At 30.4% G+C, this 27,310-nt stretch overlaps 4 protein-coding genes, 1 non-coding gene and 1 pseudogene across 7 annotated transcripts; 4 read left to right on the top strand and 2 right to left on the bottom strand.

Annotated features, from left to right (window-relative positions):
- Nucleotides 1-1,111: 1,111 nt before the first annotated feature.
- LOC108328299 (ranBP2-type zinc finger protein At1g67325) lies at nt 1,112-5,161 on the top strand. Of its 2 annotated transcripts, XM_017562150.2 has the most exons (7): nt 1,112-1,206; nt 1,327-1,372; nt 2,320-2,432; nt 2,736-2,937; nt 3,956-4,045; nt 4,485-4,591; nt 4,929-5,161. In XM_017562150.2, the coding sequence occupies exons 1-7, from the start codon at nt 1,192-1,194 to the stop codon at nt 5,061-5,063; spliced, it is 708 nt and encodes a 235-aa protein (XP_017417639.1). In that variant the 5' UTR covers nt 1,112-1,191; the 3' UTR covers nt 5,064-5,161. The 2 variants fall into 2 exon arrangements, with proteins under 2 accessions (XP_017417639.1, XP_017417641.1); XM_017562152.2 differs by lacking the exon at nt 3,956-4,045.
- A 1,714-nt stretch (nt 5,162-6,875) lies between these two features.
- Nucleotides 6,876-9,095, top strand: LOC108328467 (pentatricopeptide repeat-containing protein At2g44880-like; annotated as a pseudogene).
- Nucleotides 9,096-9,570: 475 nt separating this feature from the next.
- LOC108328344 (uncharacterized) lies at nt 9,571-11,666 on the top strand. The gene is made up of 2 exons (XM_017562203.2): nt 9,571-9,798; nt 10,951-11,666. The coding sequence occupies exon 2, from the start codon at nt 10,964-10,966 to the stop codon at nt 11,579-11,581; it is 618 nt and encodes a 205-aa protein (XP_017417692.1). The 5' UTR covers nt 9,571-9,798; nt 10,951-10,963; the 3' UTR covers nt 11,582-11,666.
- Nucleotides 11,667-13,094: 1,428 nt separating this feature from the next.
- Nucleotides 13,095-17,933, top strand: LOC128195198 (uncharacterized). Its single transcript, XM_052872267.1, has 5 exons — nt 13,095-13,122; nt 13,230-13,344; nt 13,850-13,910; nt 17,318-17,785; nt 17,895-17,933. The coding sequence occupies exons 1-5, from the start codon at nt 13,095-13,097 to the stop codon at nt 17,931-17,933; spliced, it is 711 nt and encodes a 236-aa protein (XP_052728227.1).
- On the bottom strand, nt 16,783-16,864 carry TRNAS-UGA (transfer RNA serine (anticodon UGA)). The gene has a single exon. It is a non-coding gene; the product is annotated as a tRNA-Ser (tRNA).
- Nucleotides 17,934-21,731: 3,798 nt separating the features above from the next.
- Nucleotides 21,732-25,296, bottom strand: LOC108327757 (uncharacterized). 2 transcript variants are annotated; one of them, XM_017561456.2, is made up of 6 exons: nt 25,063-25,296; nt 24,423-24,827; nt 23,678-23,988; nt 23,541-23,591; nt 22,899-23,314; nt 21,732-22,207 (listed from the first exon to the last, which is right to left on the bottom strand). In XM_017561456.2, exons 2-6 carry the CDS (start codon nt 24,806-24,808, stop codon nt 21,971-21,973), a joined length of 1,401 nt encoding a protein of 466 aa, XP_017416945.1. In that variant the 5' UTR covers nt 24,809-24,827; nt 25,063-25,296; the 3' UTR covers nt 21,732-21,970. The 2 variants fall into 2 exon arrangements, with proteins under 2 accessions (XP_017416945.1, XP_017416944.1); XM_017561455.2 differs by having other exon boundaries at nt 24,423-24,832; nt 25,063-25,295.
- Nucleotides 25,297-27,310: the final 2,014 nt, after the last annotated feature.

Here is a 27,310-nt window from a genome sequence, read left to right as displayed (position 1 = left end):
AGTTAACGTTACACAATTTATTTGATTAGATAAAATTATTTTCTTTTTTACTTTTTTCAAAATTCGTAACTTATATCTTATTTTTAATATAATCATTAAACTATTTCAATTTCTAAAAAAAATTGAAACGTCTAATCATGATTTTAATATCTTATTATGTGAGGAATTAACTCAATCAATAACATAAAAATCCATAGAAAGGATGGCGTAGAAATTCACACTAAAAACACAAAAATAAACTAAGACATATAATTAATATAAGAGCATTCAGTTCAATTAAACTCATGAATTACTATTTAACAATAAATTCTCACTTATGCAATCAAACCTTACTTATAATGCATATACTGTTATAAGTCACATTCGTGAAATGTGCAAATGGATTAAGGAGAAAAATTCATATCATTATTTTTCATTATACAACAAAATAACCACTAAACACTACAAAACTAAACAATTATCTACTGTATATTAACATTGCACACTCAAAACTAGTCAAATAATATATAAAACTTTCACCAATATCTGTAAAAAAGCTAGTCACATATTTTTTATATATAGATTTAATTTAGTTGTTTTGTTTTTATTTTTAACACTAATAAAAATATAAAATAATAGCTCCATACTTTTTTTGGTACGAAAATGAGCTCCAATTTGAATGGCGTCGAATTTGATTTTGGTGTCTCAATTATGTTAAAAATAATAAGTTACTTATAAAGAAAAATTCTTTTGGTTTTTAAATACAAATTTTGAAAGACTAAAATGTTTTCTCAAGTCATTATTTACTTAAACAAACTATAAAATTATAGCTTTTAAATTATAAGGTATAGATTTTTTATTTAAAAAGCCAAAATCGAATTCAACCAAAATTTCAAATAGTAAAATCATAATAAATATATTTATTTTTAATAAAAATGTATATAATACCAAGAAGTGCCATTCATAATAAATAGTCTGAAAATATTTTTAAATTGATAAAAAATATTTTTAAATGCATTTTCATGTATATAAGTTTTTTTCAAATAATCTTTGTAGAACACAGTATTCTACGCATAATACAATGACACTTAACATAATAATTATCGTATAATAACAAAAATATTTTGTTTATTTATAAGAAACCGTTCAGTCTTCTTCTCTCGTATTGTCTGTCTCTGTTCTCTGACAATTTCTTAGTCTTTCTATGTTCCAATGTCTTCTACAAAGGTGGGTTTGCTTAAATTCCTAAACAGTGTTATTTATTTACCCGATTCACACTAAACCTTTTTGTTTTTTTTTTCTGTTTTTTTTATCACTATCTGGTATTGTGTATCCTTGCTCTCTCAGGAGGATAACCGAGGTTCCTTTAGCTCAAAAAGAATTCGCAACGACGGTAAAAACCTAATCTTTGTAGTCTCACACTACAAGTAGTTTCTTTTTCTTTATTGATGTATTTTTTTTTATCTGGGTTGCAATAATGTTATGGTTTTGGTATTGTTTTTTGGCTATGTGAAAAAGAATTTGATCTACCCTTTTGTAGTCTGGGCCATATGGGTTTTAATCTATGGGTGAATATGTGTTTTTAATTAGGCATGCAATGTGATTAAACATGCCAGTGTATTTAGAGCTGTCTGTGGTTCTGAAAATAAGTGTATTTAGAGCTGTTTGTGGCTATAAGGTTGACACTTGAGGGTGGAAGTGTATAAGTTGAATTTAACTTACGAAAACTTTAAATCATTTTACCTCTTTGTCTTCTTCTTTTATGAATTCCTATTGAAAAATTGTATTCTTCTATAGAGATTCACTATCATAGGCTGTCTCAGAAAAGTTGTGCTTCTTATCATGTTATTCGTTTAGAGGTTGAGGGTAGTCAAGAGAAAACTAACCTGTGACCCTGTTGTTTTATTGATTGGGAGAGAAGCTGTTTATGTTTGAGGAATTATTTTTTGACGGGAGAGGTAAAAAAGGGAGAAACAAAATTCTCTTCCAAACAATATATAACGGGAAAACATTTGCAATAAGAGGGCTTGCATTTTTATTCGATGGTGTTTAAAGATTGCAATAACAATTACAATTTACAACTATAAACCAGTTTATGTGATTTGTTTTTGGTTTAAACCATGAAATCCATGTTCATCCATGCTAGTTAATTTGTTGCCATGGAGTGGACAGAGGATAGGAGAGACCTTATTTTTAGCTTATCTGTAGTGCATTAGAACTGCTTCTTTACGTAGATAACCTGATGCATGAGCCTACCTGTTTATCTTAATGCAGTGCTATAGTATATAAATTTTCAGAGGTTATGATGTTAATTGGTTGATTTTTCTTTTATGGAATCAGCTTCGCGAAAAGATGGAGACTGGACCTGTCCTAATTGTGGGAACTTAAACTTTTCTTTTAGAACTGTTTGCAATCAGGGACGTTGTGGTGCTCCAAGACCACCCCTAACTCCGGTGAGTGCAGGCTTGTTTAAGGTTGTCTTCATGTTCTCCCATTTTGTTGAATGACTAATTTTATTTGAAAAACTATCCAATGAGCAAACTTGTGTGCACTAGGTGTGTATGTGTGTACAAATTGACCCCAGGGGCCAAAATATAAAAAATAAAAACTTATTATATCTACCAGGCTTATTCTTGGTTATGATTAACTGATACTAAGTGAACAACGTGAATTAAAAGCTTTTATACTTTCTTTTTTGTTTATTATTGCCCGGTAAATTTAATTTTGATCAATGTTTTAATTGATTGGATGTGCAGCCTGCCCTAATTACAAGTCCATATAGAAACAATCATCCCTTCTACTATGGTGGATTTGCCATTCCTTCCCCATCATATAGAATGCCTGGGCAGTTTGGATCCTTGATACCACATCTTGGTATGAAGTATGATTATGGTCTGTATGCTACGCCTGGTGCACCATATGGTCCATTGCCCATGTTCCCACCTGGAAGCTTTGGAGGTACACTTCCTATAATTGTATCAGCTATTTCTTTTCAAGCAATGAATTTGTTTCTTATTGAGAAATTTGTTTGTGGACAACTTTGTTCCTTTATAGAGAACATTGCTTTATTATATGACAAAATTAGTTGAAATACTAAAGTTTAGTTTAATGTAATCAATGTTTAGCATTCTAGAAGAATGGAATACTGAGTAAGTAAGTTAATTGGTAGTAGATATTGATCCTCAAAAGATGGGGAGACAATAATTATGTGATAACAAAGAAAAACTGTTAATGTTTCAGTAAGCAATAATAAACATTTAGCAATAATAAACATTTGCAAATTGAGGCAAGCTTCCATGAAATAATTACTTATTCTATGTTCCAGTTTAGATACACACATCTTACTTGTGGCACCGATTGTAGTTGATTACGAAATCTTGTAATTTCATACCTGCATTTTATGTGTAAAGTGGAAACCTTAAAATTGCCAATTCATATTGAAGCGTGTTGTTGCATCATTCTTAGTGTATATTGAATTTTTTGTCATACTTAAGCACATTTAATTGAAATCAATATCAATACTATGATATGAAGCACTAAACACTGTAAGAAATGAAGCAGCTATGTATAGCCCACAAATTTTGATGTGATATTGTGATAGGTAGAATGAGTAATTTGAATACTAAAATTATAATTAGTTTGAATGTTTAACTCTGTTAAAGTGCTGACTAAAATTGTTTACAACATTCTTATGTAATCATATTCAAGATTTTTATTTTATTCTCTCATACTTTAAAATGCCAATGCTTAGGACGTGACTATGTTTTGATTACTCATTCAAGATTACTTATTCATTCTCTAATTTTTATTTTATCATCTTAAATTGATTGATATTATTATCGAGTTTTGAAATGTAGGATGTGTTTTGGTTCTAGTTCAAATCACAAAAATATCTGGTTCATTTTGGTTTTTAGTTCATTATGCATCAATGTCTTTTGTTTTGCAACTCTAGTTAGTCAAGTTACAAATGAATCAGGTATTGATGGCTATGGATATGGCTTTCAAAGTCCTCAATGGGCTGAATGTTTAGTAGCTGATCATTTTGCATCTCGAAAACGCCGAGGAGGTATTTTCAGGATCTATTACTACTTGATCATATTTATATACAATATTTGTGATGTCCTTGTTTTCCAACATTGAATTATTTGTTTAATCTATGAATACTTTAAAACTCTCAATGTTTTGAACAATATTTACTAATTTTCTGGTTTGTGAAAAGTTGCAATCGGTGATTCTTGTTAACTTAGCTTATCATGGGGTCTTTGTTTTCATCCTGTTTCATGTGTCAATTCATCTCAAGACTTATACGTGATTGTTTATATAGAGTTTGGCCTTTTGGTCCATACTAAACTGACAACTTTGATGATCTAATCTCTGTCATAACGCCTCTGACACAATTGAGCAGCTGAGGCAATCAGAGGATGTTTTATTTTGCATTTGTATGAAGTTTGTCCTAAGATTACATCTTAACAGTCTTAAAATGAAAAAAAAAAATGTCTTTACAGGGCCAGATGGTTTATCTGAAGGGGACTGGATTTGTCCAAATTGTGAGAATGTTAACTTTGCCTTTAGAACCACTTGCAACATCAAACATTGTGGAGCTGCCAGACCCGTAAGTGTTTTTCATCTGTTGCAATTCTCTGTTAATCACCTTGTTGCATGAATCATGAATGGATATTGCACATACAGTTCTTTTTTTTTTAGATCAAGCTTTGATCTGCACTGCATTTACAAGCTTGAATACTTGTAATGGAACTGTTATATGGATAAACCATATCAAAACATGATTTCTAATAGTAATGTTTTCCCCTTCCAGTTTTACTTGTTAGTTTTGGTGAATTTTCTGCTGAACTCCTTAATTTTAACTCTGTAAACAGTCTTTATTATATGTCACTTTGTCACGATGGATTTTAACATTACATGCTGGTCTATTTCATGTTTTGTTGAAGAGCTCAAACAAACCAAGTTCAACAGTTATTCCTGAAGGTAGTTGGACTTGTGAAAAGTGCGGTAACCTCAACTATCCCTTTCGAAATGTATGCAACCGCAAAGACTGTAGAACTGATAAAAAGGTTTCTGTCTAGAGTCATCATGTAAATAGAGATTTCAGTGCATTTGTCTCCTTTTGTAAAGAACAGTTACTTTTGAATGAAGATGAAGTTGGATAGCACTAGCTTTATAAGGGATGATTTCCGTACAGATAATTTTGCCTTGATTATTGATTACAATTCTTTTTCTGTTCATTTAATATGATAGTTTAGGATACCAGAAGAGGTAGCATATGATGGCATGAAAATAATATTAGGGTTCTAAAAATTTTGTCTTTAATTGAATTCAGTAACGTTTTCTGGTCTTTTACAGAATTTGGTTCTGGTTAGAAACTTATGTTTTAATCTTAAAGTAATTTGTTTATGTTGATACTTTGTTTTATTACTTTCTAAAGCCAGGTTATGAATTCTTTGAAAAAAAGTTGTCTGTTGAATTGGAAAATTAATAGATAATTGTCAATATCTTAACATCATCTTATACTTTTTCCTTATACTAATTTATTAGTGTGTTGATAATTTCAGTTCACTCCTATTAATTTTATTAGAAAAAGATTTTCTGAGTATCTGAAATTATTTTTCCCCTCCTAAACTTACCATACTATTATTACTTGACTCCATAATTAGACTAAAAGGATAAATAAAAAAAAAGGTTAATTTAAGAATTTAAAGAAAATTCTAAAACATTTTAAGAATTCATCTGACTTTTTTTTCTAAAAATTTGCAGTGCTAATGCAACACTAAAATACAGGTTATAAGCTAAATTGACCACAAAAAATTGCATTATGATAAGGTAAAATAACATTTTATTACTGTTGTGGTTGCATTCCATCCTCATAGGATCCGTGAATAAATCACATATTTGAAAGTGGAATTAACCTAAAACAACAATAATCCATCCTGGTTTTTAAAAACATAAAAACTATGTTGTACTTTAACTCGTTTCAATACAAGGAAACTACCTAAGAAGTAAAAGATGCACGTTTCATTACAATTCCCAATGCCATTTTCAACAATCTTTTTACCATTTTAAGATTGATTTTAACATTACAATAAAACTTTTAAATAATGATGAGTGACTAAAAATATGTTTAAAAACCAATTTAGAAACTAATTTTATAATTAAAGACCAATCATTTTAGTAGTCAAAATTTTAATAACTAATATTAATGACAAGAAAACAATTTATAATAAAAATTATTTTAATTACCAATTTAAAAATTAATTATAATTTTTTAAAACTATTTTAATTATCAATAACTAATTTTTAATTTATAAATTGATCATTATAATAATTAATTATTTTTTATAATTAAAATGCATTATTATTCAAAATAATTTCTTGTAGGATAAGACTTCATAAGTGTAAGATAAATGTCTTAAAACTTAGCCCAAAATTTCACTTTCAATCATCTAAAATTTCAAATTTGATAGAAGAAATATAAAACTGAAATTTTAACCAACACAGAAAAAGTGGTCTAAGACTTTCGATTAACCATTAACATAGATGAAAAGTGTAACACAAATTAATCCCGGATGAAAAGGTATAACTTTTTTATATTTCCATTCCTCCTTCCTAATTAATAAGCTCTATAATATAAAGAATCAACCAACAGAATATTTTCATTAAAAGTTATAGAAATATTGCATCAAAATTCGGATTAAGGTGTTAGTAATATTTTATTTTGATTGAACTATTTTGGTTTATTATTATTTTTAATTACACAAATTCAGGTTTTCAAGTTTTAAGATTGCTTTGATCTTGTTAGATGAGTATTCATAGCCAAACATTGATTATTAGCATATGATGACATTCCATAATGACATAATTTTAACATATAAAAGGCTTAATATTTGTTTTTAACATGCAAAATGGAAGAGTCGAGGAAGAAGAAGGAAGAGTAATGGTAGAGGAATTCCAACCTCAACAAAGAATCGTATGGAGCAACGCGGAGAGAAGATGCTTACACTTTCTTCAAAGCAAGACAAAGAGCGTTACCACTCTTCTTCAAATCCATGCATTCATGCTCCGACACTCTTTCCACGACAACCTCAACCTCCTCACTGCTTTCATCACCACATGCGCCTCCCTTGCCGCCATCTCTCCTACGCGCCATCACCCGCTCGTACAACTCGCGCGCAGCTTATTCGACCTCGTCCGCACCCGCGACACCTTCCTCTGCAACTCCATGATCGCTACTCACTTCGCGGGTCGCCAGTTTTCCGAGCCCTTTACTCTCTTCCGAGACCTTCGCCGCAAAACACCGCCTTTTACGCCTGATGTGTACACCTTCACCGCGCTCGTGAAGGGTTGCTCGGCTCGTGTGGCCAGGCGCGAGGGTCCGCAGCTTCACGGGTTGGTTTTAAGAAACGGGCTTTGCTTTGATTTGTACGTGTCTACTGCTTTGGTGGATATGTACGTGAAGTTTGGGATTTTAGGTAGTGCCAAGAAAGTGTTTGATGAAATGTCTGTAAAAAGCAGGGTTTCGTGGACCGCAGTTATTGTGGGGTATGCGAGGTGTGGGGATATGGGTGAGGCTAGGAGGCTTTTCGATGAGATGGAAGATCGGGACGTTGTTTCTTTCAACGCAATGATTGATGGGTATGTAAAGATGGGATGTATGGGTTTGGCGAGGGAGTTGTTTGATGAGATGGAGGAGAGGAACGTGGTTTTTTGGACTAGTATGATTTCTGGGTATTGTGGTAATGGTGATGTTGAAAATGCTAGGTTGATGTTTGACGTTATGCCGAATAAGAATTTGTTCACTTGGAATGCCATGATTGGAGGCTATTGCCAGAATAGAAGGCCTCGTGAAGCGTTGGAGTTGTTTAGTGAGATGCAGACGGGTTGGTGGAGCCAAATGATGTAACTGTTCTGTGTGTTCTTCCCGCTGTGGCTGATTTGGGTGCTTTGGATTTGGGGGGTTGGATTCACAGGTTTGCCCAAAGGAAGAAATTTGATAGGACTGCTCGTGTTTGGCACTGCTTTGATTGATATGTATGCAAAATGTGGAGAAATTATGAAAGCGAAATTGGTTTTTGAGGAGATGACCGAGAGGGAAACGGCTTCGTGGAATGCTTTGATAAATGGCTTTGCAGTCAATGGCTGTGCCAAGGAAACATTGGAGGAGTTTGCAAGGATGATGGGAGAAGGGTTTAGACCAAATGAGGTAACTATGATTAGTGCACTATCTGCCTGCAACCATTGTGGTTTGGTGGAGGAAGGAAGAATATGGTTCAAAGAAATGGAGAGATTTGGAATTGTGCCTCAGATTGAGCATTATGGTTGTGTGGTTGAGCTTCTAGGAAGAGCTGGATGCTTGGATGAGGCTGAAAAATTAATTCAAACCATGCCTTATGATGCTAACGGGATAATACTGAGTTCTTTTCTCTTTGCTTGTGTTTACTTCAATGATGTATCGAGGGCAGAGAGAGTGCTTAAAGAGGTGGTGAAAATGGAGGAGGATGTTGCGGGAAACTATGTGATGTTGAGAAACATGTATGCTACAGAGCAAAGGTGGATAAATGTGGAGGGTGTTAAACAAGTGAAGAAGAAAAGAGGAACAAGTAAAGAGGTTGCTTGCAGTGTTATTGAGGTGGATGGAAGCTTTAGAGAGTTTGTGGCTGGTGATTACTGGCATTCACATCTGGAGGCTATTCCGTTAACCTTGGCGCAGTTAAGCAAGCACATGAAAGTTGAAATAGTCTGTTGACAATGGAAACACAGAAAGCTGAAAGGAGAGGTCAAAAGGAAGTAAATGAAAACTGAAAGAGACACAATATGTGTATTTCTGTCCTTTCATAATTTGTTCTCCATTTAGAATCAGGCTGCTGACTCAAGTAAATGGTGTTCTGCAAGGAATTACTGAAGACAACCCGAAAGATATTAGGGAAACTTATTATATAAAGGGTTAAAAGGAAGGATGTTAGATTTATGAATCATAAAAATTAATAATTAATAATAAATAATAAACTCTTAACCTGAACAGTTTGTAATTTTCTTTAGAATATAAAAGCAGAAGATATCTAAATGATAAGCATTAGCGACCATTGATTAATTACGTTAAACTAGTATTTGATTTTTCTTCTATAGAATATCTTAAATTTTTTTTTTCTCTTGATGGGATGAAAAGAGAAAGAAATAAAAATTATGAACGTGTTAATATGAACTGTAACCTTTTTACTTAATTTTTTTTAATTATTTTATTTAAGTTTTAATATTTTAATTTGATTTCTCAACAAATTAAAATATTATTTATGACTATAATTGACTTTCAATATGTCTGGATGGTGAGATAGACACATAAGATTCAAAATGTGATGCAGTGTGGAGGTTCAAATCTTCTTGAAATCATTATATCGAGACCTCTTAACCTAACCAACATATATATATATTTATTTATTTATTTATTTATGAGAGGTTATAATAACCTCCGGAAGAAACATGCGGCAGAGGAAGATTTCTATCCTGAGAAGTACTTAGTGTCATTTCCCGCCAATTAGAACAGGTAGTGTTTTTTAATTTTTTTCCCGCCATTTCTTTTTCACCTTCCCTCTTTAATCTTTTATGACCTTTCGTACATTTGTATTTCTTCCTTCATGTCTTCTTCTCTTAGAATTGGTGCCCTAGAAATCTTCTTGCCTTCGCTAGTGTGTCTTTCTCCTTCCGGTGTGCCGTGCGTCTTCCAGGACTACGGTTGCCTTTTCGTTCCACCGATTCGGTATCCGTAGTCTTTGCTCAAGGATCCAACACCAGAGGTTTGGTGTCTCTTCGGTTAGTCTATTCTTCCTTCTCTCTCATTACTTCCGCAAGTATGTGAAAATGCGTAAACAAATTTCAAAATCAGTGTGGTGTATTAGGTTAAAAAATTGTATTTTATTTCAGGTTTTTGGAATTGATCCTTGAACTGCTATATTCTGTTTTTTGTTTTAGAAAAATAATTCATGAATTGCAGAAAACCTTGAACTGAAAGGCACGAATTTCGCATCTGATTTTGGCAATTGATGACCCAAAACATGAGAAATCGCACGTTATTATTTTCTACTTGAAACTCCTTAATAGGGTTATAACGCCTCAATTGAATGAAATCTGAAATTTTAAATGTGTAACTACTGGATATTGGGTGAAGCAATGGGAAGGTAATGAATAGAGACACATTCTTAGTTTTGTGTAGTTTGTATTTAGGTGATTTTATTTGATAGGCACGTTGGAATGGTGTGGAAATTGAAATAGGGGGTGGACAAAGAGAGCAGCGATTGAGAATAAAATAAAATTAAAATTAAAATGTTATTAGTATCCTAAAACATAACATTTTTTCCTATCCTTTACCATCCATGACAAGGATATGAGCAACACTAACACGGTAAGTACTTAATTCAAAGTTTTAAGAGGTTCAACTATTTTTCACAAACAAAATATCTACTGATGTTAAGTGTGGTATTCTAGTGTAATCAGTGATTCATCAAAACTTTCCAACTGTGAATGTGATAGAGCATGAAAAGTTCTAACGATTCCAAGGGGTAGCAGGAAAGGCATAGAGGGAGAATAATATGTAGATACAATGTTTTAGTAACCAAAGGGACTGAGAGTATGCAGGTCTACTAAGGCAGCAAGTATGGTATAGCATGAGAAAATTCTCATCAATATCTTTACTTCCATTAAGGTAAATTTACTCTGTTTGTGAGTATAAAGAGTGAAGAGTATCTGCTATACTGTAAAATATGTGTGTTAGCTCATTAAATCAACTTTCTGCATTTAGATACACCAGAGTTTCAGTTAATCAAACAACATCGCATCTTCAGACCAGAAAATATGTCTTTGTTGTTTCCTTTGAACATCTTGTAAATTCTAAAAATGAAACTTTCACTTTTATATTATTATTCAATAATGTACTACGTCCTGAATATATTTAATTCATTTCATTAGACACTACGATCTCATGGTGGAATTATGGGGTCGAGCAACAGGTGGTAGTGTGTGCGCAACACATCAAGAACAACGTCAAAACCAGCAACAAAAGTTAGAGGTTGATCTTAATTATCAAATGGAGTACATACCAGAGTCACCTTTGTATGAAAGAGGTACTTATTCGACTTCACCATCACCATCAGGTATGGATGAGCATAGTCCTGGGCCTACTCAACCTGTGACATCTATTCCATCGTGTGAGACTTCGACATCACGAGGCTCAAAACGAAAAGCACCAATGGTTGATTTGATGGACTCCCAATTCGAGAAGCTCATTACAAAACTAGACGAGTTAATGAATGTTCTGAGATCGAGTAACTCTCATTTTGAAAAAATATTATCCATAATGGAACGACAGGTAAGTGCCATTGAGGAGCAAAATTATATTATGCGTCGCAGGTCAACTTTCCAATACTCAGAAAGTGACGTATGGGAGATGCTAGCTGGCATGAACATACAAGAAGAATCTATTATGGAACATTATTATGATTTTCTCTGTACAAATCCTGTCTATACCAAACGGCTGATGGGTTTGCCTCCAAATCTTCGTTGGAATAAGCTAATTAAGATGATGACGGGGAGTGTTTGACCCTTTTGTTTATAATTCATTACTATGTTTGTTTTATTCATGTATGAAACACTTTTATCGCTTACTATGTTAATGACTTTAATTACACCATATTTGCATAATCTTTTCATATTTAATTTCTTCTTTCATCTTAATATATTGGAGTATAAATTTTTAAGTTATTAACAGCATAAATATTTAAAATAATAATTTATTCATATAGTGTTACGACTTTTTCTATTAACTTCTATCCCATACAAGATGTATTGTGGGAATAATAGTATAAATGAATGGTTTTATTTTGATACTTTCTATTCACTTCTACCTCATACAAGATGTATCGTGGGAATAATAGTATAAATGAATGATTTTATTTTGATTGATCATAGATTATATTGTATCTTGTAATATATATATTTGTCTTATATTATGTCATATTTTGAGTTAACTTTATTAATTTATATGATAAAAATTCTTTAATTTTTTTGAGTTTTAATATTGAAGAGCAAAATATTTAATTTTTTATACCAAATATATTGTATTCTTTATTTAATTCAATTAATATTTTATTAAAATTTTATTCATAACAAAAATTTTAAAATAATTTTAGCTCGTTTAAATATTATTTTATATTATTTTTAATATTAAGTCTAATTTGATAATCTAATTTTTTAATCTATTAAAACATTTTTTAATTTATCAAGTTGATTACAAACTTTTCTTCTAAATTTTTTAAAAGAAATAACACAAACTTCACTTTAAATATATGCACTTGATATCCCTAAAATCAATCCTTACAAAAAAAAAACACACTTTAAAGTGATTGAGGGTGACATCTTACCGAAACATCAGTTTTTAAGAAGAATTAATTATAAATTCGATTGATTAAAGACAAAATATAATTACTTTTAATATACATTAATTGCTTAAAAGATCGAATTTTTATTGATTTTAGTATTAGTTAACTTCTCAGTTTAACCTTTGGATCTTCAAAATATCAGCTATACAGTTAACTTCGACCCATAATGGAAACAGTTTATAAAGATACATGTAATTGAGAGTGGTTTCAACTTCCTCATGTTTTGTATAACGTTTTTTTCAATCAAAGATATATATATTTATATAACTACCCCTTTAAAGAATTTACTTCTTTTCAATTTTGCCATTTTTAGAAAATATGTTCCTTGCTATGTGAGTGGCAAATAAGTTGAAGTGTAATATTCTTTTATGAAACTTTTCACTATTGATTCTTCAACGTAGAATCAAAACATGAATGCAGATGGATTACTATTATAATCTGCATTATTTAAACAAGTTATATTCTGCTTTAAGCATGGTGGAAAGCTATTCCAAGCCAAGAATCACACAATAATAAACAAACAATTCATAATATATTATTAGCTTTGAAGTTTACAGAGAAAGTCATTCTTTGCTTTCACAACAAAGTTAAGAGATACCATTAACCCACACCACCATTTTCTAAGTTAATCTTTGTTTACAGCTTTTTTCTTAATTCTCAACAACAATAACAATTATGGCGATGAGCTTCATGACAGGAAAAGGTTCTTCATTCATTTTTTCCCTTTCATATATATATATATATATATATATATATATAGTAATACTCGTCATATACTGATAAATGCTGCATTTTTATTTTGCATCTCAGGTCTATCAACCACCCAGTTGTTGAACTTGGTGGTGAATACACTGTATGATAAATTTGTTGAGAAGGATATCAAAGGATTTGATGGATTCAATGTTGGTATTCTTGATACCTTCAAGTAAGCAGTTCAATTCCAATGATAATGCTATCTTCTATAATAGTTTGTTTCCTTGGAATGATAATGAAGATGATGAAAAATAGTTTTTACATAAAGATTTATAGAAAGAAAAAAAAAAACAGAAATTGACCAACTTTTTCCATGAATTAGAATAGTCAATATATGAATTAAATTAATTTTTTTTTTTACAAAATTAAAACTATTTAGCTTATTTAAAATTAAACTTGCACGAGCTATTTTGTTTTTATTCCAAGTGTTTAGAAAGAAATGTATTTTGGAAGGGATATAGAAGTTATCATCTGCATAACGTCTTGTATCTATAATTGCGAAATTATTTTCAATTGATTTTTTCATTGAGAAACATATACAAAGGTGACTAAAATTTCAGGACGAAAAATGAAAATATAATGCATCACATTTGTTAAGCATTCTTGTTCTACATTCTGTGGAAATTAAAGGTTGTTGATATTAATTATCTCATATTTTGGTAATAAATTCAATGCAGCACTATCAACATGGCCTTACCCGGCAAGCATTTTGTTGCACCTTCATATAAGGATGTAAAGGTTGTTATTTCCTTTGCATGCACGTCTTTATATTCTAAGCCAAGACATATAGTTTAACTTTGCTCTAATTATCCTATAATATAAACTTATCTCAAGACAAAATCAAAATTAACTTTGCTCTCCAAGATCATGTAAACACGTAGAGTTTTGAAAGAAAAATTAATTTCTTCATATAAGATCATGTTAGGATTAAGAATGGCAACATGTCAGATAAGATACAGATAGTGTTTATCCGCTACTCGACCCACACAAAAAAAGTTCACCCGCTATATGTGCATATCCAGATATTTTAAAATTCGTGGATATCAAGATACCAACAAATATTTAGAAAATTATATTTTTATAAATTTTTAAATAAAATTATAAAAAATATATTTAAAATATAATATAAATTAAGTTAAATATCAAATAAATTTTAATTTTAATTAAATTTAATATGATAAAATATAAATTAATTTTAATTTTAATTAAATTTAACTTAATAAAATATTTTTTTTTGTGGGAGTAGCATATATCTGCGGGTACAAATTTAAATATATATATAATATTCACATCTGATCCATTTATAAGCGGGTATTAAAATAATTGCAACCGCGAGTAATAAATACCCACAAGTACCAACTATTTGTCGCGGATTTTATCTACAGGTACCAACAGACACAAATTTTTTTACCATCCCTAATTAGGACCAATAGAGATAGAAAAACTAAACCTTTAGATATTACATCTTCAAAGTATAACATGAAACATATTAGATTATGAACATCAAACTATAATACAATTATATATTAAGTTCATGGAAAATATACATCCTGAAATAATGATTGTTGACTTAATTTGTTAATCAATGAACACATTTACATTTAAAAAATAAGGTGTTATCTTTTTGTTCCATCAAGATTTGATATGTTATTGTAATGGTTTAAGCCACAATAAGTCAAATATCCAATATAAAAGAACATTACAGGGACAATGTATCTAACTTTGAATTTTAGATAGAATGCATACTTAAATAGTTTCATAGTAATTTATAATTGGATTAAATATGTTTTTAGTCCCTAAACTATCAAGCGAATTTATTTTTAGTCCCTCTTTCAAAGTAAGATACATTTTAGTTCTCCTCCTTAAGGAAAGCTTAATTTTTGGTCCTCCAAAACTAACACCGTTAAAAACCAGCTGATATGGCTAACGGTAGTGTGCCACGTCATTTTTTTCTGACACAAGTTAATCTTTCTCAGCTCTACCACAACCACCTCTGACGCCACCTCGAACACCTTCGGTGCCACCATCAATCGCGAAACCCCCATGCACAACCACCCTCCACCACTCTCACCTCCATGGACACCGTAAAACCTCCATCTCCAGTGCCCAGAAATCCCCCAAATCGCGTATCAGTTCATCTCCTTCCACCACCACAAAGACCCAAATCAGAAAACTAAAACCACCCAAACCTTCATTACGATCTCTTCCATCATTAACCCAATTCGCATAAGAATCGCAAACCTACAAACAGAAACTGGATCGAACCATCATACTCATTGCGCATCATCAACACAGAAACAAAACCACTGAAATCGCATATCAACCCTTCTCTCTATCGCGAAACCCATGGAACAACAATCGTGAATCACATTAGCCATCGCATACCACTGTGTCTTCTCCTCCTTCGTCAATCGCACCAACCTGCATCAAAAATCAAAACCAGAAAACCCAACCACAAACTTCGCATAGCCATGGGAAACCCAAAACCACCCATCGCAAAGCCTTCCTCGCATAATCTTGAAATCCACCGGCGACGCCTTGGGCCAAGTCGAAGGACCATCGTGGCAGCCGGCTCAGTTGGGAGAGTGAAGGTCACACGTCTTTAATGTCACCAGCGACGTCTTCGGCTAGCGGTGGTTGGGGTGCCAAGGCGTTAGGGTTCGCGATCGGGAGAAGTCAGTCCATCGTGAAGGGTGCGGGTTCTTCCGTTGGAGGCACCGGCGGCGGCTGGCCACGTCGGTGGCCGGGAGTACGCATCCCGTTGAGTGAGGGTGTTTTTCTCTTGCGCACAAGAAGAAGACATAAAAGGAGGGCTTTCGCGATCCCTAGCGATGAGTCTGTCGACGAGCGGCGTCGCCAAAGACGCCTTTGGCCGACCAGAGGGGGGTGCTGGCTCGATGGGTGCTAGCTCGGTGGGTGCTGCTGGTCTCACGGAGAAAGAAGAGGGTGTTTTGCCTAGGGAAAAAGAAAGGCAACTAACGTCAAGGAGAAGCTGACGTTTGCATTGAAAAAATCCAACGTGGTAAGAAAATATGTCATCACACGTGGCCAGACGTTAGACACATCAGCTTTTTTTTAACGCCGTTGATTTTGGAGGACCAAAAATTAAGTTTTCCTTAAGGAGGAGGACTAAAATGTACCTTACTTTGAAAGAGAAACTAAAATCAAATTCGCTTAATAGTTTAGGGACTAAAAACATATTTAACCCTTTATAATTCATTATTGTATTAGATTAGGCCTTTTCACAATGGTTTTACAAACCAATATATGCCATGGTGGTAGATTACAAAATCTTTTTACATTGGTTACTAGCTACCAAAACCAATATAAAAAGTATCTTCAACATTTTTACTGTAATGTTTGTCTTCCTTTAAGCACCTACCAGAGTATCTCTCTATTTTTGAAAAACATGTCTTATATGTAAAATATAATCAGGATTGATTATTTTACATTAATTGTAGAGCCATATTTGTTACTAACTAGGACAAAAAAGTGTCAATGGGTATAACTATTTTTAGATTTAATGTAAGGTGTCATTTTGTCAAATATAAAGGATAGCATACAAATAAATCGAATGAAAATCTGAATATTTTTTCGAAAAACAACTTGACGTCGACAGCAGGGTTCGAACCTGCGCGGGCGAAGCCCAACAGATTTCAAGTCTGTCTCCTTAACCACTCGGACATATCGACCATTTGGTGAAACGGAAAGCTTACTTTGCTAAATAAAACAAAACTTTAGAAAGCTTATGTATACCATACCTTATTTATCTTTTTGTCTATGCTTATAAATTGTCAAAGGTCATTTTAACATAGAGAACGTATGCAGAAAAAAAGTGATTTTTCTCTATGCATTCTATTAACATTAAAGAATATATTTATAATTGAGTATAATACAGTGATTTATCTTCTTAACCACCAAAGTTGATGTTAAGCATACTATTTAAGAAATGGAAGGATAGGTTTACTTTTTTTTTCATTTTTAATATTTTTATCCATTATATTTATTTTATATAAATCAACTCTTGAATATAAAATATACAAATTATTATAATGAAACTAACACATGATATATAACACATGCATTTTATTTAAACTTTGGCATAAGTTAAACTTTTTAGCTGTTCATAAACCTTTTTTTTTCAGGAATTGTTCGAACAATGGAAAGAAATTGATACAGAAGAGAAGAGAAAGAAGTTCATTAAGTTCATCATCGAGAAAGTGAATATAAACAAAGTAGATGAGTCTATGTTAATCACCGCAATAATGGCACCACCAGCAGCCATGATGGCTAAAAAAACTGGACAAATAGTGCCTCAACTTGCACTCCTGAATGCAATACCTGATGTTGTATTTGTGCCCTCAGCTACAATTTTGGCTCTAATTGCTGTCAAGATCATAAAATTAACCTTCATTAGAAAGACAACATCCAAGGATACAGTCTCATATATTACTGAAATAGAGAAAGAACCTCAAATTCCGACTACACCTAAAACTGAAGTAGAAGAGCCTCAAACTGAACAACAACCTCAAACTCCAACTACACCTGAAACTGAAGTAGAAGAACCTCAAACTGAACAACAGCCTCAAGCTCCAACTACATCTGAAACTAAAGTAGAAGAACATGAAATTGAATCTGAACAAGAATCTCAAACTCCAACTACACCTAAAATTGAAAGTATACAAGAACCTCTAACTATAACTACATTTGAAACTAAAATAGAAGAAGAGTCTCAAACTACAGCTACACCAGAAACTTTGAAAGAAGAACCTCAAAGTGGAACTGAAATAAAAAAGGAACTTCAATCTCAAACTACAAATGCGCCAGAAACTTCAATACAAGGACCTCAAATTCCAGTCCAACAAAAACCACACTCTATAACTGGACATGTCCACAAAGACAACACCACTTGTTTCTTATGTAATGAATATCACGTTTATTGAGTAACATTCAAATATCTTTTCTTCCATAAACACAAATAAGTTATTTAGTATTAAAATTTCATATTATAAGATAGGGAGAGAGTTTTTTTATAGATTTATAGTTAGTTCTTCATAATTGTTTTAATGTTTAAGTTTATTTTTTTAGTGTTGTAATCATATGTTAAAGATAATTTAGAAATTTTGGTCATTTAAATGATAATTTGTTCCAAATTAAAGTTGAGTTGATTTCTTTTATCTAAGTTTTTGATAGTTATTAAATTGTGTGAATGTGTGGTTTAGTTTACATTGCAATCTCCATGGTCTTTTGATAGTATTTTTTATCATTATGTAGATTAATAAGTTGTGAACTGAATATATGATTGTTGTTTAGGTGAGGAGCTAATTGCGAGGATGAAGGAAGAAATGAAGGACTAATGCTATATCACTGAAGAGGATTAATGTCAGCAATGAAAATGAAGTTGGAAACCTTGTTTGGATACATAATTTAATGGTGCTTGAAACAAGGTAAGAAGTTGTGCCCTGGACAATGCTTGAGCATATGATTTGTAATTGTATGGCATTTGGTTAGCAAGAATACTAATATACCGTGAAAGAGTAATAGGTCAGAACAACATAGGAATGAAGGTAGCCTAGCACTCTTTTTTGCAAAGGGTAATCATAGGCATCATAGAAACATTAATGAAGATAGTTTTTTCTTCCTTCTCTTTTCATGAATAGCTAAATTTATATAATGTAGTTTAAATAGATAATTATATGATGTACAAAAATGGTAAATGTAATTAGTGTGCTTGTATTTTGATACTTCTCAATGATAATTATGTCTTATCACTTTAGCCTCTATATGTGATATTTTTTTAGTTTCTTTAATATATGAATTTTGACCTTTATTGTACAAGAAATTGTCACTATAGTTATATTTTAACGTGACTCAAAGTTTTAGAAACTTAAAAATGAAGGTTTTTATTTAAAATTAATTTTTCAAGTTTTTTAATATAAAATTATCTATTAAATTATCATAATTAATTTTATTTAACTTTTGTTTTTAAATTCCAACTCCTGTTTATAACTTATTAATACAAATTGCATTTTCATTATTTATCAAAAGGTTAAATAAATAGTTATGATGCAATTCAATCCGTACAAAAAATTTAGTTGTTATAAAAATATATATTTAGAAAAACTCTCAAGACCCATAAATTAAAAAATAGTGAAAAACAAAACAGACAAAAAAAAACATGTCTCTAATCCTAATACAAATTCAACAATGTAATACAAATAGAAACAAAAATATATTAACTAGAATTGAAGATAAAAATATTGATAGACACAAACAACATGAAATTAATTTTTTTTTTTTTGTCAAAACTCTCAAATAAAGAGCTCTATAATAAGATAAAGCAATAAGAGACAATAAATAAAATCAATAATCAGTAAATGAGAAGTTACATACAAATAAAATCAAAATTGTTATAAGAGAATAAAGATAATTAATTATTCTCTTTTTCCTAAATTACAAAATTATAATTTATTAAAAAATATGTTTTAATTTATTAAATGTCATTTTTAGTATCAATAAAAATTAATAGATAATGATAATAATTTAATTAAATTTATTTTCAAACAAAAAATTATAATTAATTGTATAGAGGCACATTAATACTGAAAAAAAAATTGGGGCATTTTGTTTCTTAAACATAATTTTATAATTAAGTTAATAGAGATATATTAGTATTTGAAAAAATTGAGACTTTTTTTTTCTTGAACATAATTTTATAATTAATTTAACAAAAAATATTAATACTAAAAAAATTGAGAGCTTTTTTTAAGACCTGAAACAAGTATGTTACTTGGTTCACTTTTAAGGAGACTCTGGTTGAAATTCAGTGTTTATAAATGTAAAAAAATTAAAAAAATATATTTTAGTAATCCTCTTTAAAACATTTATAATTATTATTATTATTTAGGTCCCAAAAACATTATCCTAAGTCAATATATTAAGAGTATATTCAGTTTGCTTATTGTTGGACAAAAAGAAATTTTATTTTACAGTAGATTCTATAAATATAAATTGTTTAAAACTATAAAAAAAACATTTCTTCAGTTCTAAACCAGTTATGTTTGTGAGATTCATATCAAAATAATGATTTTTTTTATAAATAACTCTCTTAAAAGTATTTTAAGAGAGAAAATAAATTAAATTTAGATATTTAGATTAAGTTTAGAAATAAAATAATAATAAATGATTTAAATATAAGAACTAAAATAACATCATGTTTACGTTACCAAAGCTATTCCTAGTTATCAATTACTTTCCTGGTTCCAAAATAATTGTATTTTATGATTATGACAATAATGAAAAAATATTTAATTAATATAAATTTAATAGGAAAAATACCTCAAGCTTTTCAACTATTCTTGCATTCTTTTTCAATAATTATGTAATAGTTAATTTTATAAGAAGAAATAGCAATTTTAAAACAAATTAAAAAAGTAAAAAAAATCTATTTATTATTTTAGTGGAATAAAATTAATTTTTAAAATAAGTCCAATTTTATATTGCAAATTTGAAGTGAGAATTATATGTAATTGTAGTAGTGTCAACTAAAGAAATAATATTTTAGTGATGTGGGCTAAAAGAATATATTTTCTTTCAAATTTAAATATGTGAAGAACTGAAAGGATGCACTCTTCATTAATCTGCTGGTTTAATGTGTAATAAAAGAAGACAAGTCAAACCCTTCATGAAAGAGGATGTCTCTGTTTTAGAATTGTAATGTGACTCTTTAAGAATAGTGCAGAGCATTTCATATATCTAAGGTTACCAATGTAATTCATATTGAATTATGCACAAGATGAAACTGATTCCAAAGCATAAAATACATAATGAATGGATATATAGCACTTATGCCCCTCAAGAAGAAGTTTTGTCTATGTTAAGTGAAAATTTTCAATCCTATTTTGTAGATTTATATAATCTCTGTACCTTTTATTTTCTTTCCTGTCTTTTTTTAATCCAATGCTACTATGACTCATCTTTTTATTCCTTTATGTATATAGGATGAATAATTGGATTTCTAAGTAATGAATGAATTGGTTGAAAAAAAAATGAAAAGTTTACACCTTTTAACAGACTTCTATCAATTAAATTTTATTATTTTAAATTATAAAAATGAAAGAGGTTCATTAAGGTATGTGATTATTATATTTTTTATATTTTAAATAAAATAAAAAAGTACTCCTCAAATGTACTCCTTACATTTTTCAAAAAATAACTGGTAAATCATCTTCAGAATAGTGTTGTTTAGTATCTTCGGCCACATCAACAACCAATGTGCAATTTACACACTCAGTAGAAAAATTTATTTAATTTACACACTAAGTCTTAATACAATAACAATTCAGCATGTTTTATCTTTAAATACGCTTGGATAATTAACTTGTATAGAATCATCACTTAAAAAAACACATGAAAAAAAATAAAGAAACTGAGAAAAAGAATAGAAAGAACACAATCACCTGTGTCAACAACATAACAGCATATGTAGTGACTCATCGGATACAAAAGGGAGAAAAGACTATTACTGACTCAATAATGCCCAAGCAAATCAAGAAAAAATTGCCCAAATCAACAATTCTCCGATAATTATAAACACAAGCTTTCTTTGTACACAGAGCATGCTACCTTTTTACGTCATGTACAATTGAACTCATTTGTTGATGTAAGAACTCATTTTGATGTGAGAAAACTTACATCCGACAAAACTACCATTTACAGGTTATGATTGATAAGTTCTGAGCTCCTGTAGTTGTCTAAAGAAACAAATAATCAGTTCATTTAGATTCAACTTAAGCCGACTATCTCCGCTTCCAACCCTTTGAACCAATTTTCCTTCTGCCCCTCCTTTTGCTCCTGCGAAGATTTGAGTTCGATGCAGAACCAACTTGCAAAGCAGAGACCGCATTCTCAGGGGACATGGATTTATGCTCTTCAACCGATTCCTTGGTTTTCTCCATAAATTGATTTCTACCACTCTCAAAATCATGCAACTCTTCTTTAGCTGCCTGATTTTGTATAAGAATTCCATACTCGGTCTGCATGCAAAGGATATTTGACAAAGTTATAATTCAAATTTACAATGTCTATCATGATCCTTAAACATACAGATAGATATGGAACAAAGTTTACAATTCAAATATAACCTCAGCAGATAGATTGTTTGGTCCATGACTAATATTATTGTTATCAGCTCAAAATTTCAAGTCACGGTACATATAAAAGAACACAGTAAAGAGACAAAACAAAGTACTCGCAAGAAGCACTTCCAAACGAGGGATGATAACCCGTCATCACATGGCAACTAGGGCTAGGGGATATGCCAAATTTTAGAAACCTAAAATATGAGAGGGCATGTCAAGAGTTATTATTACATTAAAATATTTTACTATACAGAGGCATAAGAAAAATTTAAATTCAAGTCTCAAGGAAATTCATCTAAACATTATGTACATCTCAATTTTCTAGGTGAACTACATAAGAAGAAATGGGAACAAAGATAAAGGACTACAGAAGTTCAATGGCATCTAAGTTCTTCTGAACAACTTCTGTCCTGTAACAGAAACTAAACAAAACCAGCAGCCTGGTGTAAGCATTGGGCAACTCACTTGCCACAACAACAAACAATGCCCTATATCAAGCATAACCACAAATTAATGCAAGCAAAATAGAAAACACAATAACATACAAGTTGAAATTACATTTGCCTAGGGAAAAAACAAAACTTACATTATCCGGGAGAAACTCATGCTGGGGCATATTGGTGGTTTCAATAAAGGGAGTTGTCATGGCCCGGGTTGGTAATGTATTTTGATTCAAAAATAGATCTTCTTTGTTTAACTCAGATTTATACGGTGATGAAGCACGAACAAATCTAACAGGAAATGTGTTGTCATTACAAATTAAAGAACTAGAATTATGACCAGAATGATGAAGTCCATCAGATGGTCCAGTCATGCCCAACTGAGTTACAGAACATAATTTTCCTGGATTTTCTCTAACAACATTATCAATTCGAGTTTTCAATTTCCCAACATGTGACTGTAGCTCTTCAATCCTTTTAATGACATCAATGATAGTTTTATCATTATCTTCCAGATCAGCAGTAGACAATGTATCATTAAACTTGAACTCCTCAGTAAAATCTGCATTATAAAACGAAACAGAATTAAAATTTCAGTCATAAAAAGTGGAAACAAATAACAGTTGATTAAAATCTGTTCCACAAAATGGTCATACTCATGCCAATGGATACACGTAAAAAATCCTTTGTATGTAATTCTTTGTACATTCACAATTTAATGACATGAATTTTTTTCATTAAAACAAATAAATAGCAAATACAGCATTTATGTAATTACTGTCACTCACTCAAGGTATCACCACAAGAATCTTCCACACAAGTGCCCTGGTTTTTGTTCTCTGGAAATTGACAGAAAAGGGAGAAAAAGATTAGGAAGAGCATCACATTAGCAAAAAATACAACAACTAACCGAGAAATGCCATACCATAGTAAGAGAATATACTGTGCTTAGAGATGTATGATGATAAATTATGTTCTTCAGTTTTGTTCCTTTTCTTTCTCTTCATAACTTTATTTCTGCCAGTGCCATCGTATATAGGTACTGACTTCACATTAAGATCATCAATAGTGAACTTTGAAAACTCGAGCTGCTTTCTATGATCATATGCTGCAAGCTCTTTATCATATTTCAGTGCCAGAGTGTTAAGTTTCTTCACTTGCAATTCTAGCCACTTACAGCGCCACTTAACAGGGTGAATGAAGCTCCTCCAATGCCACGTTCTCGCTTTGTTCTTTCTGAAAGGATTAATATAGTAAATTGTTAAACACAAGCAATTGATATTCTAATTTCTAATCAAACACAGAGCAGCCAAAGCATAAGTAATGCTGAAACAAAAATAAGACACATCACAACTTTAGTCATGTCAACAAAAAAAAAGATAACGTCAAGTTGTTTATTTTAAGCAGACTATATCACATAGTATAAAAAAGGGAAATAAAAGCAGATGATACTTCTTTAATATCTACCCACAAAATAACCTTGAAAAGAATCTTTTATTAGGTCAAAGGGACAGAAATCGATAGCAAAAACTATTGGTTGGTAATATTGTAATGCAAATTCCTTCTATGCATGGTTAGTTTTTTTCCCCTTCTTTTTGTATGTTCAAATATGTTTCATTGTTTTTGTCAGACACGACAATAATATACTGGAAACTGAGTCAGAAACATACCTAGATAAAGAAGTCTTACTTTGATCACCATCACATATTGGCAGCGATTCTATTTCCGTGTTGGTGAACGCCGAGCACGAGGCATCCTCTGTACCAGAATCTGTATCACCAAAAGAACTGGAACTGGAACATTCAGAATCAGTGGCTTCGTCACAAGCATCTTCCACTGCCTTGCCACCAAAAGTTCCGCTTCCACTCCCAACTATATTAACCTGCACATCCTCCTCGCTTGCACCGGACTTAGGAATATTCTCAATGATCTGGCAGCTAGAACGAGGCTGCTGAATCACCTTTTGCTCTTTTGATTCTGAAAATGCCGAGAAAGGAACTTTTCCATTCTCCATTTTCAGAGCATCTTCTTCTGGCCTCGCATTGCAAGTACTCATTTTTTCCAAATCATTCAACCTTCCCTATTCAGAGATGAGAGAAAAACCCAGACCACAATGTCAAGATTGGAACCGGAAGCATGTTAAATCCCCCACCCAATTTCTTTCAACTCACTCCACAAACCCCTACTAAGAAATTGAACGCCCCCAGTTGTGAAAATATAAAAAATCTTGAAAGAAAACACGGAAAGCATATACAAAAGTAGTGAAATTCAATCTTTATAGAACTAGGTTAATAGAAGAACGAGTCTTACCTGAAAAGGGGTTGTTAGGATCCACGAAAAATTAACGCACCGAGCAAAGAATCGATAATCACACCAGAAAGACAGTGACAGAAAAAAGGACTTACAACAGAAGAGAGATGAATTTTGGTTGGTGGATTAGAATTGGGATTTTGGAAGAAAGCTTATTTATTCGGTGGTGCAGAACACACAATCCAAATGGAACATGTTCTGCGTTTGTTAAGCTTTTGCATATGTATATGAATTTTATTTTCTTTCTGCGTTTCTCTGCTATAATATTAATATCCTCTCTAATTATTTATCTATTATATATAAGAATAGCATTATTAGTCGTGTTTGACCGTTATTAATTTCTATTAGATATTTTATGATTCTGATATTAAAGGATTGATATATAAAATTTTATATATTATTATATATAAAAGTAAACATCAAACTCCTTTACGAATAAAATGTTTGTTATATTGAATAAATAATATGATGTAAATCTTCTAAACGTAATTTTGAATTATATTTACATACACATATAACTTAAATATACACAATAATTTTAAATTTTTGGGAAATATTTTTTTGTACTAATATTATTTTCTTAAAAAATTAAACATAATAAATAAATAAATTTTATGGACTTTTAAAATAAATAAATAAATAATTTTCACATCAACAATTAGGTTCAGGAATGGAGTAATACATTTTGTTTGCATGATGAATGAGTGATCATTAATCATAAATTTTGTTGTAATTAACAAATTAAAAGATAAGTATGTTTTTCTAATAAATAAGAAAATAGTTTATTTAGGTGGTGATATGATTTAAGTTTTTATTTTATTTTACTGTTTTTATTGTTTTTGAATGTGAGATACTTTTTTTTACCTTTTGTTACCCTTGTTTACCGTGTGAAAATTTGATAACAATTTCAATATTTTTAAAAAGTGGCAAAAGTATTAGTAAATATAAAGTTAATCTTAAGTTATCTTTTAACAGATACGAAATTAATTTTTAATAAATTAGTTTTTATAAAAATTATATAAAAAGAGTTAATCAAATAAAATAATAAATGTAATAAAAGATGACAAAGATAAATAAAATAAACAATAAATTAGATAACAAATTTTAAATAAATAAATAAATAAAATTAAAAAAGATAAAAAAATTTATAAAAAATAATAAAGAAAACATGTTATCTAAATATTATTATTCAATTTATTATTATCTTTAATTTTATTAATCAATTAAAATTTTGATTAATTTGTTGTTGTTTTCAATGTTAATCAAAGTACATTATCAATTAAAAAAAAGAACTTTGTAGAATAATCATACTAAATTTAACTAAAGTATATTCTTGATTAACTTTTGTTATAATAAAATGAAAGTTTTTAACTTTAATCAAAGTAAATTCTCAATTAAAATTGAAAAATTTTGGATGTAAAATCTGAAAAAACATGGGTTTTAAAAATAAAATAGTTTTAAGATTTTTGTTTTTGTTTAGAAATTAATATTCTTGAATATATATATTTTTGTTTGAACATAATTGCTAGGTTATTTCTTTAATTTTATATTTTTGTCTAGGGGGAAATAGTCTTTTACCTTTATTTAATTGGTGTAGAAATTAATTAAAGAGATGCAGAAAGGAAAAACATGCAAATTAAATAATCTGAAATAAAAAAAATAGTGAGAAGGTGTAGAGTATTTTTGGAATAAAAGAAAATAGTAGGGAGGTCACTTGGGGTAGTGGAGGGAGCAACACCCAAATAATATTATGTAAATCTTTTAGAAGATTTAGTTGTTGTTATTTTAAAATTTAGTTAAATGAAGATAGGAGATATAATCAAAATCATTATTAGATATTGTTAAATATTTTAAAAGATTATGTGAATTTTAAAAAGATTTAATGGTTGATGATATTTTAAAAAGTAGTTAAGAGAGAATAAAAAAATAAATCTTAGTAATTTTATAGATAAACTAAAAGATTTTATTAAAACTAAGAAGATAGAGATAAAATAGAAGAAGATAAAAAAGAACAGAGTAAAATGGGTCTGCATTTTGTTATCTAAAAATAAAATAAAAAATAAAAATTAGAAAGATAAGAAAAAAGACAGAAGAAAATAGAGCTAAAAACGTTATTAATTTCTATTAACGATGGTTCACATATTTTATGATTCTGATATTAAATAATTGATATATAAAGTTTATATATTATTATATATAAAAGTAAACATCAAACTCCTTTAAGAATAATATGTTTATTATATTGAAT

This window comes from Vigna angularis, chromosome 2 (assembly GCF_016808095.1).
Source record: "Vigna angularis cultivar LongXiaoDou No.4 chromosome 2, ASM1680809v1, whole genome shotgun sequence".
Lineage (NCBI taxonomy): Eukaryota > Viridiplantae > Streptophyta > Magnoliopsida > Fabales > Fabaceae > Vigna > Vigna angularis.
This window is presented reverse-complemented; position numbering and strand designations above follow the sequence as displayed.